The 14980-nt window shown below is 36.4% G+C and overlaps 4 protein-coding genes across 4 annotated transcripts in view; 1 reads left to right on the forward strand and 3 right to left on the reverse strand.

Annotated features, from left to right (window-relative positions):
* Positions 1 to 1607: 1607 nt before the first annotated feature.
* On the reverse strand, positions 1608 to 9015 carry LOC113475736 (lipopolysaccharide-binding protein-like). The gene is made up of 8 exons (XM_026840414.1): positions 8853 to 9015; positions 5613 to 5739; positions 4699 to 4843; positions 4075 to 4151; positions 3286 to 3430; positions 2852 to 3029; positions 2016 to 2092; positions 1608 to 1649 (listed from the first exon to the last, which is right to left on the reverse strand). The coding sequence occupies exons 1-8, from the start codon at positions 9013 to 9015 to the stop codon at positions 1608 to 1610; spliced, it is 954 nt and encodes a 317-aa protein (XP_026696215.1).
* A 1772-nt stretch (positions 9016 to 10787) lies between these two features.
* Positions 10788 to 14980, forward strand: part of LOC113475735 — a 6381-nt gene continuing 2188 nt past the window's right edge. Inside the window, exon 1 of the mRNA XM_026840413.1 lies at positions 10788 to 10949. Coding sequence (XP_026696214.1) covers positions 10889 to 10949 — 61 coding nt within the window. The 5' untranslated portion in view covers positions 10788 to 10888. The remainder of the gene's footprint in view (positions 10950 to 14980) is intronic.
* Positions 11578 to 13489, reverse strand: LOC100180791 (GLIPR1-like protein 1). The gene has a single exon (XM_002128378.4). It carries the CDS (start codon positions 12476 to 12478, stop codon positions 11612 to 11614), a length of 867 nt encoding a protein of 288 aa, XP_002128414.1. The 5' UTR covers positions 12479 to 13489; the 3' UTR covers positions 11578 to 11611.
* On the reverse strand, positions 11844 to 14154 carry LOC108950987 (GLIPR1-like protein 1). Its single transcript, XM_018817300.2, has one exon. It carries the CDS (start codon positions 14133 to 14135, stop codon positions 13299 to 13301), a length of 837 nt encoding a protein of 278 aa, XP_018672845.1. The 5' UTR covers positions 14136 to 14154; the 3' UTR covers positions 11844 to 13298.

The raw sequence follows: 14980 nt of genomic DNA on the forward strand, positions 1-14980 counted from the left end.
TTTCTCGACTCCAGTTGTGAAAAATCATACTTTTTCGATTATTTTCTCCTGGCCAACTAATTTAGAATTAATCACTAATTAAAATTGTAACTCGCTCGTTAATTAATAGTTTAATTTCCGAATTTTGCCGTTAGGTAACCGCAAATGACCGGACTTTTGCCCAATTACTTACTTAGTGTTTTAATATCTGAAGTAATTAAACGGTAAAATTTGACGCTAAAATTTCGTGTGTGATTTTAGTTTTAATATTACTGTTGTTATTAAATGGAAATGTCCTTGTTTTTATAAGAAAAACAGTTTTTGATTAAGTGATTTAGTTTTTAAAAACCATTTTATATGTAGTACCGTGGGGTAAGATGGGACACCTTTAGCACATAATACCCAAATATACTGACCGTGTTTTAAACAATCAACAACGGTCTATGGGCGTCGTAAGGATACGGTTTTATAACTCTTCGAATGTTTTTTGTTTACTACCAATTGAAACGATAAAATGGGATAAAAAGCTGTCCCATCTTACCCCAACCCACTATGCATACAGTTTGGTTGGGTAAGATGGAAAACTGTTTATATATACAAAGTTATTCGGTCCTATGTACATCTTATTTCTGCTCCAAATACTTGTGGTGTTATATTACAGTAATAGAACATTTTTTATATATCTCTTAATATACAGTAATTAAAATCGGATTACTTGTTCAAACATGGAGAAAGCAACGAGCGACAAAAAGACAGTCGTTATACACACGCTACGGGTAAAAACTGATACAATAATACAGATGCTAAGTATAGTAGAGTGGGGGAAGATAGGACACCTTTAACGCATAATATCGAAATAGACTGATCGTTTTTTCAAAAATTAACAACGGTCTGTGGAAGTCGTGAAGATACGGTTTTATAATTCATTAAATGTTCTTTGTTTACTACCAAATGAAAAGAGAAAACTAAACGAAAAGTTGTCCCATTTCCCCCCACCCTACTATATATTATTTGTATTGTGAATCAGCTGTTTTGGCAAGAATTTTAATAACTTATGTTTCGACGTTATATTGGCAGGCGCCAAGACGTAATACTTAGCGTAATGGTCGTAGCACGGTTGGTTAGCCTGCCTTCCTTTAACCCAATGGGCTCGAAGGCTCGTCGCTGCTACCATTTTGGGTGTATCTTTTCTTTGAAGAGATACTTAACGGAAATTTCTCCAGCCTAGTGGTCACTAATGGGCTGTCTATATTCTGTATTGTCAGCCATCATTCAGAAAACAACAATCACCCACAAAATAACATATTTGGAAACACACGTAAGCAGGCACGAGGTGTATGAAACAGAACACCCGCTTTAAGGTGGCTATACACAGTATCCGGCATGTGAATTCGCTTGCGAAGTCGTATGCAAACCCATTACCGAGTTCCGCACGCGGCAGCGAAATCGGGGGGGGGGAACAAAAAAAAAAAAAAAAAAACCCCGGGGGGGGGGGGGACGGAAAAAAAAAAGGGGAAAATTTTTTGAGCAAGTTACATTCATTTATTCAATTAAGGTCGTCAAAACATCGGTTAGAAAAATTCTTGCCAAAAAAGCTGAATCACAATACAAGTATAGCTTATACAATTTTAGGATTTAATTTTCCAGTCGCAACTTCCCACCAAGGCACCCTGTTTGACAAAGAAATGGCATAAATGTTGAGTCAAAAAATTATTGTTGCTTCAACCCAGTGGTCACTTATGGGCTGTCAAAATTGCCAGCCATACATAAAAAAATAATACTAAAATGTCTCGAAAACAACAATCACCTACGAAGTTACCTACATGGTAACTCGTAAGCTGACACGAGGTGTATGAAACAGAACATCCGTGTTATAACGGCTGTCGTTACCCCGCCATGCAAGGATAAATAAGTTACATTCATTCATTCAAAACTAAAAACAAGGCACGAGGTGTATGAAACAAAACACTCGTGTTATAACGACTGTCATTACCCCGCCATGCGAGGATAAATAAATTATTGAATGAAATCTATACCTTAATGATATGCAACCTGGGTGTTTGATATGAAAAGGCTGTGAAAGTTGGTAATGGGTAACCGTGCCGCAATTTATCTGCAAAAAAAATTTACCATTTAAATAAAAAAATATTTAAATAAAGGCAATACAGAAGAGTAGTGTAAAAATAAATAGGTAAAACCGTATCCTCACGAACTCCATAGACAGTTGTTAATTGTTTAAAACATGATCAGGATATTTGGACATTATGTGCTAAAGGTCCCCCCCATTCTACTATATAGTAGGGTTGGGAGAGATAGGACACCTATTCATTTTATTTTTTTGTCACATTTGGTAGTAAACAAAAAACATTCAAAGAATTATAAAACCGCATACTCACGACTCCTATAGACTGTTTTTAATTGTTTAAAACACGACCAGGATATTTAGATATTATGTGCTAAAGGTGTCCCGTCTTCCACCACCCTACTGTATATAATATTTCCTAGGCACGTTTTAATCAATTCTCATCTTATTAAGTCCTAGGGCTACGGTTATATAATTCTGTAAATATTTCTTGTTTAATACCAAATGGACGAGAAAAGAGAATAAAATATGAACTATCTTACTTCACTGTAATATATTAGAGTGGGGGAGACTGGACACCTTTAGCACATAATATCCAAATATCCTGATCGTGTTTTAAACAATTAACAACGGTCTATGGGAGTCGTGTGGATACAGTTTCATAATTCTTTAAATGTTCTTGTACTACCAAATTGAACGAAAAAATAAAATGAACATGTGTCTCACTTCCCCCACCCTACTATATAGGTGCTAACAGTATCCCATTTACCCCACAATACCATAGCTTACTGTTAATAGCTGGAATTGCATAGGAGCGGGACAAACTTGGTATCATACTGTTTAAAACGCTGATCACAACTTTCCCAAGAAGAGAGATTTTTGTGGACATAATACTAGCGGATATTCTTGTTACGCGAGCAGTAAACTTAGAATTGTCTATTGAAACTGTTCCAGATACAACGGCAGCCTGTGAAATACAATGCGATTAGAAAAAATATATTAGATTGGGGTAAGATGGGACACCTTTTCATTCGATTTCCTCATCCCATTTTGTAGTAAACAAAGAACTTTCAAAGAATTATAAAACTGTATCCTCACGACTCCCATATACAGTTGTTTATTGGTTAAAACACGATCAGAATATTTGGATATTATGTGCTAAAGGTGTCCCGTCTCCCCAATCCTACTATATAGTACACTATACGACATAAACAGATCATTACCCCTTGCAAGCTCATGCCCAACAATTGCGTTTGGTCTGGTAAAACTACATATGTTAACAAGTCCATTTGAACTGCCCCTGTAATAATTCCCGCACCAATTTGAATGTCCGGCGATTTAGTCACGTTTACTCGAAACTTGATAGGCCTGCGAATAGTATACGAAAACTAAATAAAAATGTATTAAACTTAATATAAAGCACCTTATTACCGCTGAGATAAGGACCCATTTTTATCCATACAGAAATAATATATAGTAGGGTGGGGTAAGATGGGACATAGCTATATGGTTTTAGGTGATAACAGTATCTCATCTTACCCCACAGTATTATAACCTATTTAAATCGTGTGACCGGGCAACGACAGTCGTTAAAACACGGGTGTTCTGTGTTATACACCTCGTGCCCGCTTACGAGTTACCATGCATGTAACTTATTTTTCCTCCTGTGGTAATGACCGTTGTTATAACACGGCTGTTATGTTGCATGCACCTCTACCGCTTACAAGTTATGTCATTCTGGTTACTTTAGAGGTGTTTTTCTATGCGACTGAAAATTTGTAAAAAAAACAATACTGGTCCGCTGGATTGGAATAATTGTTGTTAAGTGACACATACGGCCACAAATAAGTGACACATACGGCCACAAATAGGTGACACATACGACCCAAAGACACAGTGACACATACAGACCAAAGTGACACATACGGCCCAAACGGTTGAGTGACACATACGGCCCAAAGACACATACGGCCACAATGGCAGCAGCGACTAGCCTCGAACCCATTACGTACCTCCCTTTATAGATTGTTGATCCAGAAATAAACGTGCTAAGTGTCTCTACAACCATACGATGGTACTTCTCTGGAAGCTAGATAAAAAAGAACGAATGAATGTATAGTAGGGTGGGGGACGGGACATATTTAGCACATAATATGCAAAAAATACGGATCGTGCTTTAAACAATTAACAACGGTCCATAGGAGCCGTGAGGATACGGTTTTATAATTCTTTAAATGTTCTTTGTTTACTACCAAATGAGACGAGGAAGTAGAATGAAAACGTGTCCCATCTTTCCCCACCTTACTATAACTTATATTTTTATAGGTTAGAGTCAGGCGCGCAATAAATAACCACTATGCTACGGCGCTAGAAAACAAAACCCAAAACATAAAAAGCATTTTCCATCATAAATTATATTTGAATTTTTGCATATATAGCAGGGTGGGAGAAGATGAGACACCTTTTCTTTCCATTTTCTCGTTCCATTTGGTAGTAAACGAAAAACATTAAAAGAATTATAAAAGTATACCCTCACGACTCCCATAGACCGTTGTTAAATGTTCAAAACACGATCATGATATTTGGATATTATGGGCTAAAGGTGTCCCATTTTCCCCACGCTACTATATATTTACCATGTCGTTTGTGACCCATATGTCTAGTCCCTTTTCAAGCCATAACGAATGGACGAAACTTCGAAGGAAAAAATCGCCAATCACGACGTCAGTCATTTGATCTGTGCCAGTCGCAATTGATATCGCAGAAGATGAAAAAGGATACCTTAAAAAAATAAAATAAATAAATGAATGTAACTTACTTTATCCTCGCGTGGCTGGAAAACGACAGTCGTTATCACACGGGTTAACGCCTCGTGTCAGCTTACGAGTTACCGTGTATGTTACTTTGTAGGTGATTATTTTTTCTGATTTTTTTTATTTTATGCATGGCTGATAATTTGGACAACCCATTAGTGACCTCTGGGTTGGAGCAATTGCCGTTAAGTGTCTTGCCCAAAGACACATACGCCCACAATGGTAGCAGCGTGTTACCTCTGGCAGGCGCGTTACCTCTGGCACCACTATGCCACGGCGCGGGATAGTATGAATGAATGAATGTAACTTCTTTATCCTCGCGTGGCCGGAAAACGACAGTCGTTATCACACGGGTTTAACACCTCGTGCCAGCTTACGAGTTACCATGTATGTTACTTGTATGTAAAATTAATATAGTAGGTTGGGGTAAGATTTTCTTTGTTTTAACGGTATTTATCGTTTTATTTGGAAATATGATCAGAAAATATGGGATATTGTGTTCTAACGGTATCCATCTTACTCTACAGTATTTTATACGAAACTTGTGGAAATCTGCGAGCAAAAGGGTAAATAGCGATTGATATTTTTTGAAATTTATATTATTTAAATAAAGTCAAACATTTGTCAATTTGAATAAGAGACTGACGATGCCATTTAGGCGAAATATATTTCTCTATTACTACTAGTGGTTGGACTTGATTTTTGTTGGTTACGTTTTCGTAGCACCAGTTCCTTACTTTATATCTGGCTTGTTTTTCGGGAAACATCGGCCCTTAGCAAGTATCTGGATCGAGTTAGAATTCACAACAGGTGCCTGAGCTAGAGATACCACTGCTATTATGTTGCTCCAAACAGGAATTTCAACTGCGAGTAAACAACTTGTGTTAGAAAATGGCAACGTCAGTCATTATAACACGGAAGTTTTGTTTAATACACCTCGTGCCTGTTTTTAAGTTATAATTAAATGAATGAAACGTATTTATTCTTGCGGGGTTGGGGCAACGACAGTCTTTATAACACGGGTGTTCTGTTTCAAACACCTCGTGCCTGCTTACGAGTTACCATGTATGTAACTTGTTTATACTTGAGTGGCAGGGCAATGACATTCGTTATAACACGTTATAACACCTCGTGCCCTCTTGGGCCCTACCACGAATATAATTTTGTGGATGACTATATCGTTAAGTTGAAAGAAACGAAGAAGTTTATTGCTATTTGCATTTTGTTTTACAACTTTTACTTACCGTTTAGTTCCGAAAAAAAAACTTTGAGCTTGGTCGTTTATAGCAGTATTTATGGCGGGGCAAATCTAAAAACACATTTTATATACCTTAAGCATACTCAAAATTCCACAATTTTTTATTGTATTTCTGTAATTGTACCCGTTTTACTGCGCTCTGTCGGACGCTACTATTTACCACCTTGAGGATGAGATTGTAAAACCACGTGAGCCAGCCAGCTTGTACTCTAACCGTAAGGCTATTAATGTTTGCACTGCAATGTCCAACGTTAACCTAGAATGTGAAGTATGTTAATGTGGGGTAAATGAATAATATAACAGCACATAATATCCCATGTTTTTTTGATCGTGTTTTGAAGAATTCACAACGCTCTTTAAAGAGCCATAGGGGTGATCGGTTTCATACACTTTATGCACGAATGTAACTTTGTGGGTATTAGTGTTTTTCTGTATGGCTGACAACTTAGACAACCCATTAGTGACCACTGGGTTGAAGTAAATGCAGTTAAGTGTCTTGCCCAAGGACACATAGGCCTACAATGGTAGCAGCGACGAACCTTGAACCCGTAACCTATAGGTTAAAGGCAGGCGTGCCAACCACGTGCCAGAAAAACTACTACTGGATTATAGGTGAAATTTTTTGTTGTTGAAAAAAGGGAAAACATAGTTTGTCTTTAACCGTTGGTTTTTCCGATCTGTCCATTCCCAGAGCAATTCCTAAGTATACGGAAATACCATTTGCATTCGCATTAAATGTCCCACTGTGGCTTATAAATCCACTGTAACAAAAACAGGTTTACCAAACTCATAATATAACGGTTCTGGTGCTCGAAATACGTAAGAGACAAAAATAAAGTCCAACGAATTGCATAAAGCAATATACAGTAGGGTGGGGGAGATGGGACACCTTTAACACATAATATCCAAATATCTTGATCGTGTTTTAAACAATTAACAGCAGTCCATGAGAGTCATAAGGACATAGTTTCATAATTCTTTGAATGTTTTTTGTTTACTAATAAATGGGACGAGAAAATAGAGTTAAAAAGTGTCCCATCTTCCCCCATCCTACTGTATAATAGGGTCGAGGGGACGAAACACCTTTAGCACATAATATCCAAATGACATGTTCGTGTTTTAAACAATTAACAACGGTCTATGGGAGTCGTGAGGATATGGTTTTATAATTTATTGAATGTTCTTTGTTCGCTACCAAATGAGACAAAAAAATAGAATGAAAAGGTGTCCCATCTTCTCCCACCCTACTACATATTTTGCCTAAAGGTAAAGTACTCAGTGTCTCTGTAAAGTAATTGGCACAATATTGGTTGGACTTCATTAAAGTTATTTAGAATATAACGGTTAAAAAATATTTGTTTAAAAATTGATTTGGATTTAAAATTTACTATTTGTATCTCCAGTTTCCGTTTAAATGTAAAAAGGCTTTTATCAAGTGTAGACGAATAGTTCTTGGTGCTCTGTTGGTAATTTCACTTTGTCCCGCTCCAAAACTATTTATTTCAATTCTGTTGAAGAAAAAAACATTGTATTAGAAGTTAAATTAATCGACATCTTGTCTCCTAGAATGCCTGATGCATTTAAGCAAGAGATAATGGGTTCAAGGCTCGTCACTGCTACCTTTATGGGCATATGTGTCCTTGGGCAAGACACGGCAATTGCTCCAACCCAGCAGTGATCACTATTGGATTATCAGCCGTACATAAAAAAACGCCCACACATAAAGTTACATACGTGGTAACTCGTACGCGGACACGGGGTGTTTTAAACAGAACACCTGTGTTATAACGACTGTCGTTTCCCCACTACGCGAGGATAAACAAGTTACAATCATAAAACAATCATAAAACAATCATAAAATTTATATAATTAAAATAGTTTAACATCATATTGTTCGTAGGGTGTAACTGTCACTTAAGATCATTTGTTTCTGTCAATATGTTTTATTATCTTAGAAAAATAGCGTACCGCTAAGTAATATAAAAATTACCCAGATAAAGTGTATTTGACTGATACCAGGATGACACTTGCTGAATCAGAAACGTCGGGCAATTTAATATCCCTGACTCTTTTCATTGCCCAAGACACACCAACGTCTTTCACTACATAATGCAAAAAAAATTAAAAAATAACATCATTTTTAAAATACAAATCCGAGATCATATAGCATCACAGTGGTTAGCGCGCCGGCTTTTAACTCAAATTGTTCGAGTTCAAGGCTCGTCGCTGCTACCGTTATGGACGTATGTGTCCTTGAGCAAGACACCTAAATGCTCAAACCCAGTGGTAATTAATTGGTTGTCTAAATTTTCAGGCATACAGAAAAAGCAATCACCAATTGAACTGAAAACATGGTAAAATCGCAAGCAGGCACGAGGTGTATATGAAACAGAACACCTGTGTCATAACGACTGCTGTTTTCCAGCCTCGCGAATGGATATTATGTGGCTGTTTTCCAGCCTATACAATTATCAATACGGTGTTGTATAGAAGGGTGGGGAAGATGGGACACCTTTACCACTTAATATCCAAATATCCTGATCACGTTTTAAACAATTAACAACGGTCTATGGGAGTCATAGGGATACAGTTTTGTAATTCTTTGACTTTTCTTTGTTTAGTACTAAATGGGACGAGACAATAGAATGAAAAGGTGTCCCATCTTCCCTCACCCTACTATATATATATATATATATGCATGAACAAGAAAAACACTCACTGAAATTTAACCCATCTTTTGTTACTTTCACTTTTAAAGTCCCGTTCCCTTTTTGGTATATTGCTGTATCATGCGATAGAACTTTATATGTTATTGGACCGCAAATCCCCAAAAGTATAGCAGCTATCCCAAAACCAATCACGAATTTCCATATCTTAACCATTTTGTAATGTTTTTTCTTACGATAATCCGATTTTTAACATCTACAGTACTGTGGGGTATAAGATAGAATACCGTTAGCACATAACTTCCCATATTTCCTGATCTTTTAGAGTCGTGGGGTCACAGTTACATAAACCTGTAAATATTCTTAACATATGTCTCATCGTACGCCATTCTACTATATTATTGTAGGGTAGGGTAAGATGGGACACCTTTTCATTCTATTTTCTCGTCACATTTGGTAGTAAACAAAGAACATTTAAAGAATTATTAAACAGTATGCTCACGACTCCTAAAGAACGTTGATAATTGTTTAAAACACGATCAGGATATTTGGATATTATGTGCTAAATGTGTCCCATCTTCCCCCACTCTACTATATGCCCTTTTCGCCATACATCAACAAGTTATAATATTTCTAATATTTGTAGTATTTATCTTTTGTAGTATTTATTATTTTTAAAACGTAATATTTATTTTCTAGATATCGTTTCAAATTAGTATCGTACTACGAAGAAAAGAAACAGACACAAATTACAAATTCGAAACTGTTTCATACAGCAAAAGTAATAATAGAACATTTTTTTTTCTTTTTCTTGTTTCATTTAGTAGTAAACATTAAAGTAATTACGAAATTATATACTGTAGCTTGCTGCTCTAAAAGACCGTGGTTAACTGCTTAAAACACGACCAGAAAATATGGGGATTTAGGTACAACGTAGTATCCCATCCTACCATACAGTACTATACATTATGGCTAAGTTAAACGAAAGACAGTAGTTATATAGTCACTTCAAAAATACTTTGTATTTTGTCATATTAAAACTACAAGTAAAAGGTTGTTGCCTTTGTTGGATTCTCTGTGTAAAAAACAACGTTCACGACGATATTAAATTGAATACACGGTTTTAAAACGTCTACAATGGGCTACAAAATAGCTAGTTTAAATATATATGTATGCTTAAACATTAGGCATGTTATAACATGTTGTATGCAATAACATGTAGCCATAAATGTTCAAGTATAGGCATGTTATAACATGCGTTCATAAGGTTTAAAATGCACTATAATAAAAATCAAAATACGTTCATATTTAATTTTCTAAATTCTAAATACTATTGGTCGCCTTTAACGCGTGTTTTGTATCTATGTGTATTTACCAGCGAATCAGGTTTGGCTACGGAATTTCCGAATGACTAATTTAAGGTAAAAAGAGCTTGGTAAACAGTTTCTGCCTAGGGCTGAAGCCGTTCCGAGACGTTACGTTTAAAAAACAGTGTGACATTTAAAAATGCAAACGAATTATGATTCTACAATCGCATTGTGATGTCATAATGCTTTAACAAACGCATATTTATTTTCAAAATTTTGAACGTGTTGATTTGCTTTTTGTTTGCCAGTCTGCAAACTTTTTCAAGACTGAATTGATTTTAAATAACTTCCTTGGAATTTCCGAATGTACATATAAACCTTTAGCAATCGAAACAGTCGAATTAAAAGATGTAGAATGCAACTACAAAATAAAGTCCTTGCTTAAGGCGCAACAGTATAGAACAGCGTTGTTTTGCATGCACGTTAAAAAACGCTTTTCAAAACCGCCCAAAACTACTTGCTTTAGGGCTTAAGCGCAAAAGTAAACGCACTCGGCTGTTTTTAGTCACAATTTAAAGAATTAACAGCGCTGTACCAGTAGTCTGGCAAAACTAGAGCGTACAAAACAACATTTTAGGCTTTTTTCAAGCCTTTTTACTTGCAGCTCAAATAAAGCGACTTTACAGTACAGAAAAGAGCAGTTTTAGATGTTGAAAATAGCTATATAGTCACAGTATTTAACCTAAAATTTTCAGTTTAATATAGTGTGTGAATTTACAGCAATGACAAAACCTGGTGCTATCTTAACGGGGCTGTTGCTCTATTTTCTGTTACAAATCGCAGGTAATTAAGAAATTGCGTATTTATTTTAATTCTACGGTAACTGTAAACTGTAAAAATGTCAAATATAGCCTTATTGTAAGCGCTATATGATAATTTTTACCAAATTTAGGAATTTGTTTTTGTGATTTTTTGCTGATACATTAGTTATTCTATGTGTTTAAAACGGGCGACGGTTTTTTAATTTGCTGCTCACAAATATGCTTGAGTAGTTTTGTGACGCAAAACATGTGACGTCATTAGAGCTGCGACCTAATATTTTACGGTCATTTTTTCTGGCTGTGACCAATTCGGATGTAAAATTCTATTTGAGATAAACCGAAATACAAAGATTTGAATAAATTTTAACTTAGTGTTTGAGACACTTTATTTATTTATCACATATAGTAGCGATTAAATAAAATAAACGCAAAAATTGACATATATACAGTTTAAATAAGTCATATAGTAGGGTGGGGGAGATGGGACACCTTTTCATTCTATTTTCTCGTCCCATTCGGCAGTAAACAAAGAACATTTTAAGAATTATAAAACCGTACCAGCACAGCCCCCATAGATCGTTGTTGACTGTTTAAAACTATCGGGTATTTGGATATTACGTGTTAAAAATGTCCTATCTTTCCCACCCTACTATATGTTAAAGCAGAAAATGTACAATTTCCGGTTTAAAAGCAAGCATTTATAACTGGTAGAAGCAGAAGAGGTGCTAAAGCAAGGGGCAAATACAGCGATGGTATAGCGACAGAACTAGTGGTTGAATACAGTACACTTGTTTGGGTGTAAGCCATCGAAGAATTTCTTGGTCGTGTGATCATGGTTGGGGGTGTCGAGTTTCGGTACTTATGTGGGGTCATCATCATTTGGGTAGAATTAGGGGTCATCGGTCTGGTTCTCATACGTTGTGTAGTTGTAGAGTTAGAGGTACTTGTAGAATTCATCATAATTTGGGGTGTTGGAATAACACAGAAACGATTTTCGCAGCCAGAATAGTTTCCGGTACACATAGAGCATTTAGGACCAGAAGTAAATGGTCGAATTGTTTTATTCTGGTTCGGCGACAAGAGACATAGAGCGCTTCGTTTTGAATTAGACTTACACAGAGCAATTCCGCACCCAACTTTTGTAGACTCTCCTTTTAACAATTGCTTGTAGGTATTGCATTTAGAAACATTACCAGAACACGTATTATTTTCGTACACGTACTTGTACTCATTCATGGTGAAACTTTGTATCAGCATTTTTGCCACTACAGATCCCCCTCCGGCGTTGTTAGGGAAATTGGTAAGAAAAGCGCTTCCAAGACCATTTATATCAGAGTGCGAATAAAAGCAATTATCAACCAATTTAATGGCCCGTTTCTCCAGAGCGTCGTCCCATGCCAGTTTGTGCATATTACTAGCATTTATTGGCCCTTCTCTAGCTCTGTTTAACGAACTAACAATCCGTAATTTGTCCAGTGCGAATAACACTTGAGTTATAGAATACGCCTCAGCGGACAGTAGAAGTACTAAAGCCAATCCACTAAAATACATATTTTCTTAGCTGATAACAGATATGTCCGTACAGTTAAAACGCTGTTTTTTTTGTAACCAATACAACTGCAAATGATACTGTTGTTGCAGTTAGGTTCTAACATGAATGTGTTTTCGTAAACTAGTGACCTCTTTCCTCAATGACGTGAATAGGCCTACTCTATAAAATATTTCGTTCTGATTCACAACGTTCTAAATGCGTAATTTTTCTACTTCAATAAAAACAACAGCAATTGAAAACACAAACTAGGGGTAATGGTCGCGCTTTTTATTCAAACATTATTTCATTTTTTTATCAATTAGCGTGTTATATAACGACTGTTGTTTTACCTTTACTACCCGTCTTTTCGCTTTTGTCAACTCTCTTGTTCTTCGTAATCGTGACCGAAGAGACAAAATAAATTTCATTTATTCATTTATTAATTTCATTCATTTAACTGGCTTATTGAGCACGTAGATACATTAGATCGCCAACGAACAATTTTTCTTTTTGGGTACGTTAAATGACTGAATGAATGAATGTTAGTACAGCCAGGCACTGTTTGTTAAACAGTTGTTCTTGTACTTATTATTTTGTTAAAATCTTTTAATTCTAAATTTTTATATCCTATAAACTTTTGACCAAAACCAAATCAAAAAAAATATTTATGAAATTCAAAATAAATGTTTAGATTTAAAATACCATTGATCAAATTTATCTCTTGTTAATCATAATATAGAAATGAATAAATAAGTCACACGAATACTTTGATTATACAGTTTGCATCAGACATATATATATGTATATATTAAAGCAGAAAATGTAGGGTACAGTTCCGATTTAAAAGCAAGCATTTATAACTGATAGAAGCATAAGAGGTGCTAAAGCAAGGGGCAAATACAGCGATGGTATAGCGACAGAACTAGTGGTTAAATACGGTACACTTGTTTGGGTGTAAGCCATCGAAGAATTTCTTGGTCGTGTGATCATGGCTGGGGGTGTCGGGTGTCGGTACTTATGTGGGGTCATCATCATTTGGGTGGAATTAGGGGTACTTGTAGAATTCATCATAATTTGGGGTGTTTGAACAACACAGAGACCATTTTCGCAGCCAGAATAGTTGGCAGAACACATTGAGCATTTAGGACCAAAACTATACGGTCGAATTGTTTTATTCTGGTTCGGAGTCAAGAGACATAAGGCGCTTCGAGTAACTGCAGGACGGCATTCTAAAACAGCGCACCCAACTTTTGTGGACTCTCCTTTTACCAATTGCTTGTATAACTCACAAAGAGCGAGTGCGCCCAAGCACGTATTATTTCGGAACACATACGTGAATTTTACCATAGCTGTAGTAGCAGATAGAGTAGCACTTAACCGAGCTACAGTCCCGTTTTTATCGAGTCTAGTCACATATGCCCCGCCGAAACCTTGGGTGTTTAAGTGCATATATGGACAATAGTGAGCCTGGGCAAATGACTGGTTCGCTAGCGATTCGTCCCAAACTAGCTTATGCATGTTGCTTGCACTGGTAACATTTCTCCTTGCTTGGTTTATAGCATTTACAATCATGTTTTTTTCGTCTCCGTTTAGTTGAATACGAAAAGCAGGCACACCGTTTGAATACGTCTCAGCGGAGAGTAAAATTACTAAACCAAATACAGCAAAATAATACATCTTTTTTCGAAGCTGGTGTAACAGATAAGTCCGTACAGTCAAAACGCTGCTTTTCGTAATCAATGCCACTGCAAATGGAGCTGATTTTCCCGTTTACCGGTTGTCATGAACGTATATTACCGCAGTTATTTTTTCATTTCCGTAATGACGGTTTTGTTTAGAATAAAATCAATGCTGTGACTTGTACCCGGTAGGACCTACAGTGGGATAATGTAATATAGTAGAGTGGGGGAATATGGGACACCGTTTTTTTCCTATATCTCATCCCATTTGTTAGTAAACAAAGAACATTTTTAGAATTATAAAACCGTATCCTCACGACTCCTGTAGACCGTTGTTAATTGTTTAAAGGGCCTAAACACACCCCACGTCACTTTTATTTTTTATGGTAAATTCATAAAGCGACCGTTTTATTGATTCCAAAAATACTTTGCTTATTAAAATTGGTCCAGTATAGGCGGAGATATTCGTCCTCAAACAGTGATCTCTAGCGCTATCTTTTTTTTACTACGAGCTCCGTGATTGTGACATAGGAACGTACTAGTCACGTGACTGATTCATTCGTAAAAGCGAAACCTGCGTTTTTTTTGTGCTTTTTTGCGTTTTTTTTGTTCTCTCGTTTTTCGCTGAAAACACTGCCTCTCGCCTTTCTGAATGAGAGCGGCCACGCTTCAACAATTTTGTCACGTGGGTAGTACACTTCTCAATTTTTTTCGCCACGCAACTTTCAAATCAGTTTTTTGAATTTCACGGTGTTTGAGCTGGAATATCTTTGGTTATACAGAACCGATTAAAACAAGTAAGGTGTCGTTGGAATTAGAAAAACACACTCTATCGATTAAAGC

Source organism: Ciona intestinalis, unplaced genomic scaffold (genome assembly GCF_000224145.3).
Source record: "Ciona intestinalis unplaced genomic scaffold, KH HT001246.1, whole genome shotgun sequence".
NCBI classification, from domain to species: domain Eukaryota; kingdom Metazoa; phylum Chordata; class Ascidiacea; order Phlebobranchia; family Cionidae; genus Ciona; species Ciona intestinalis.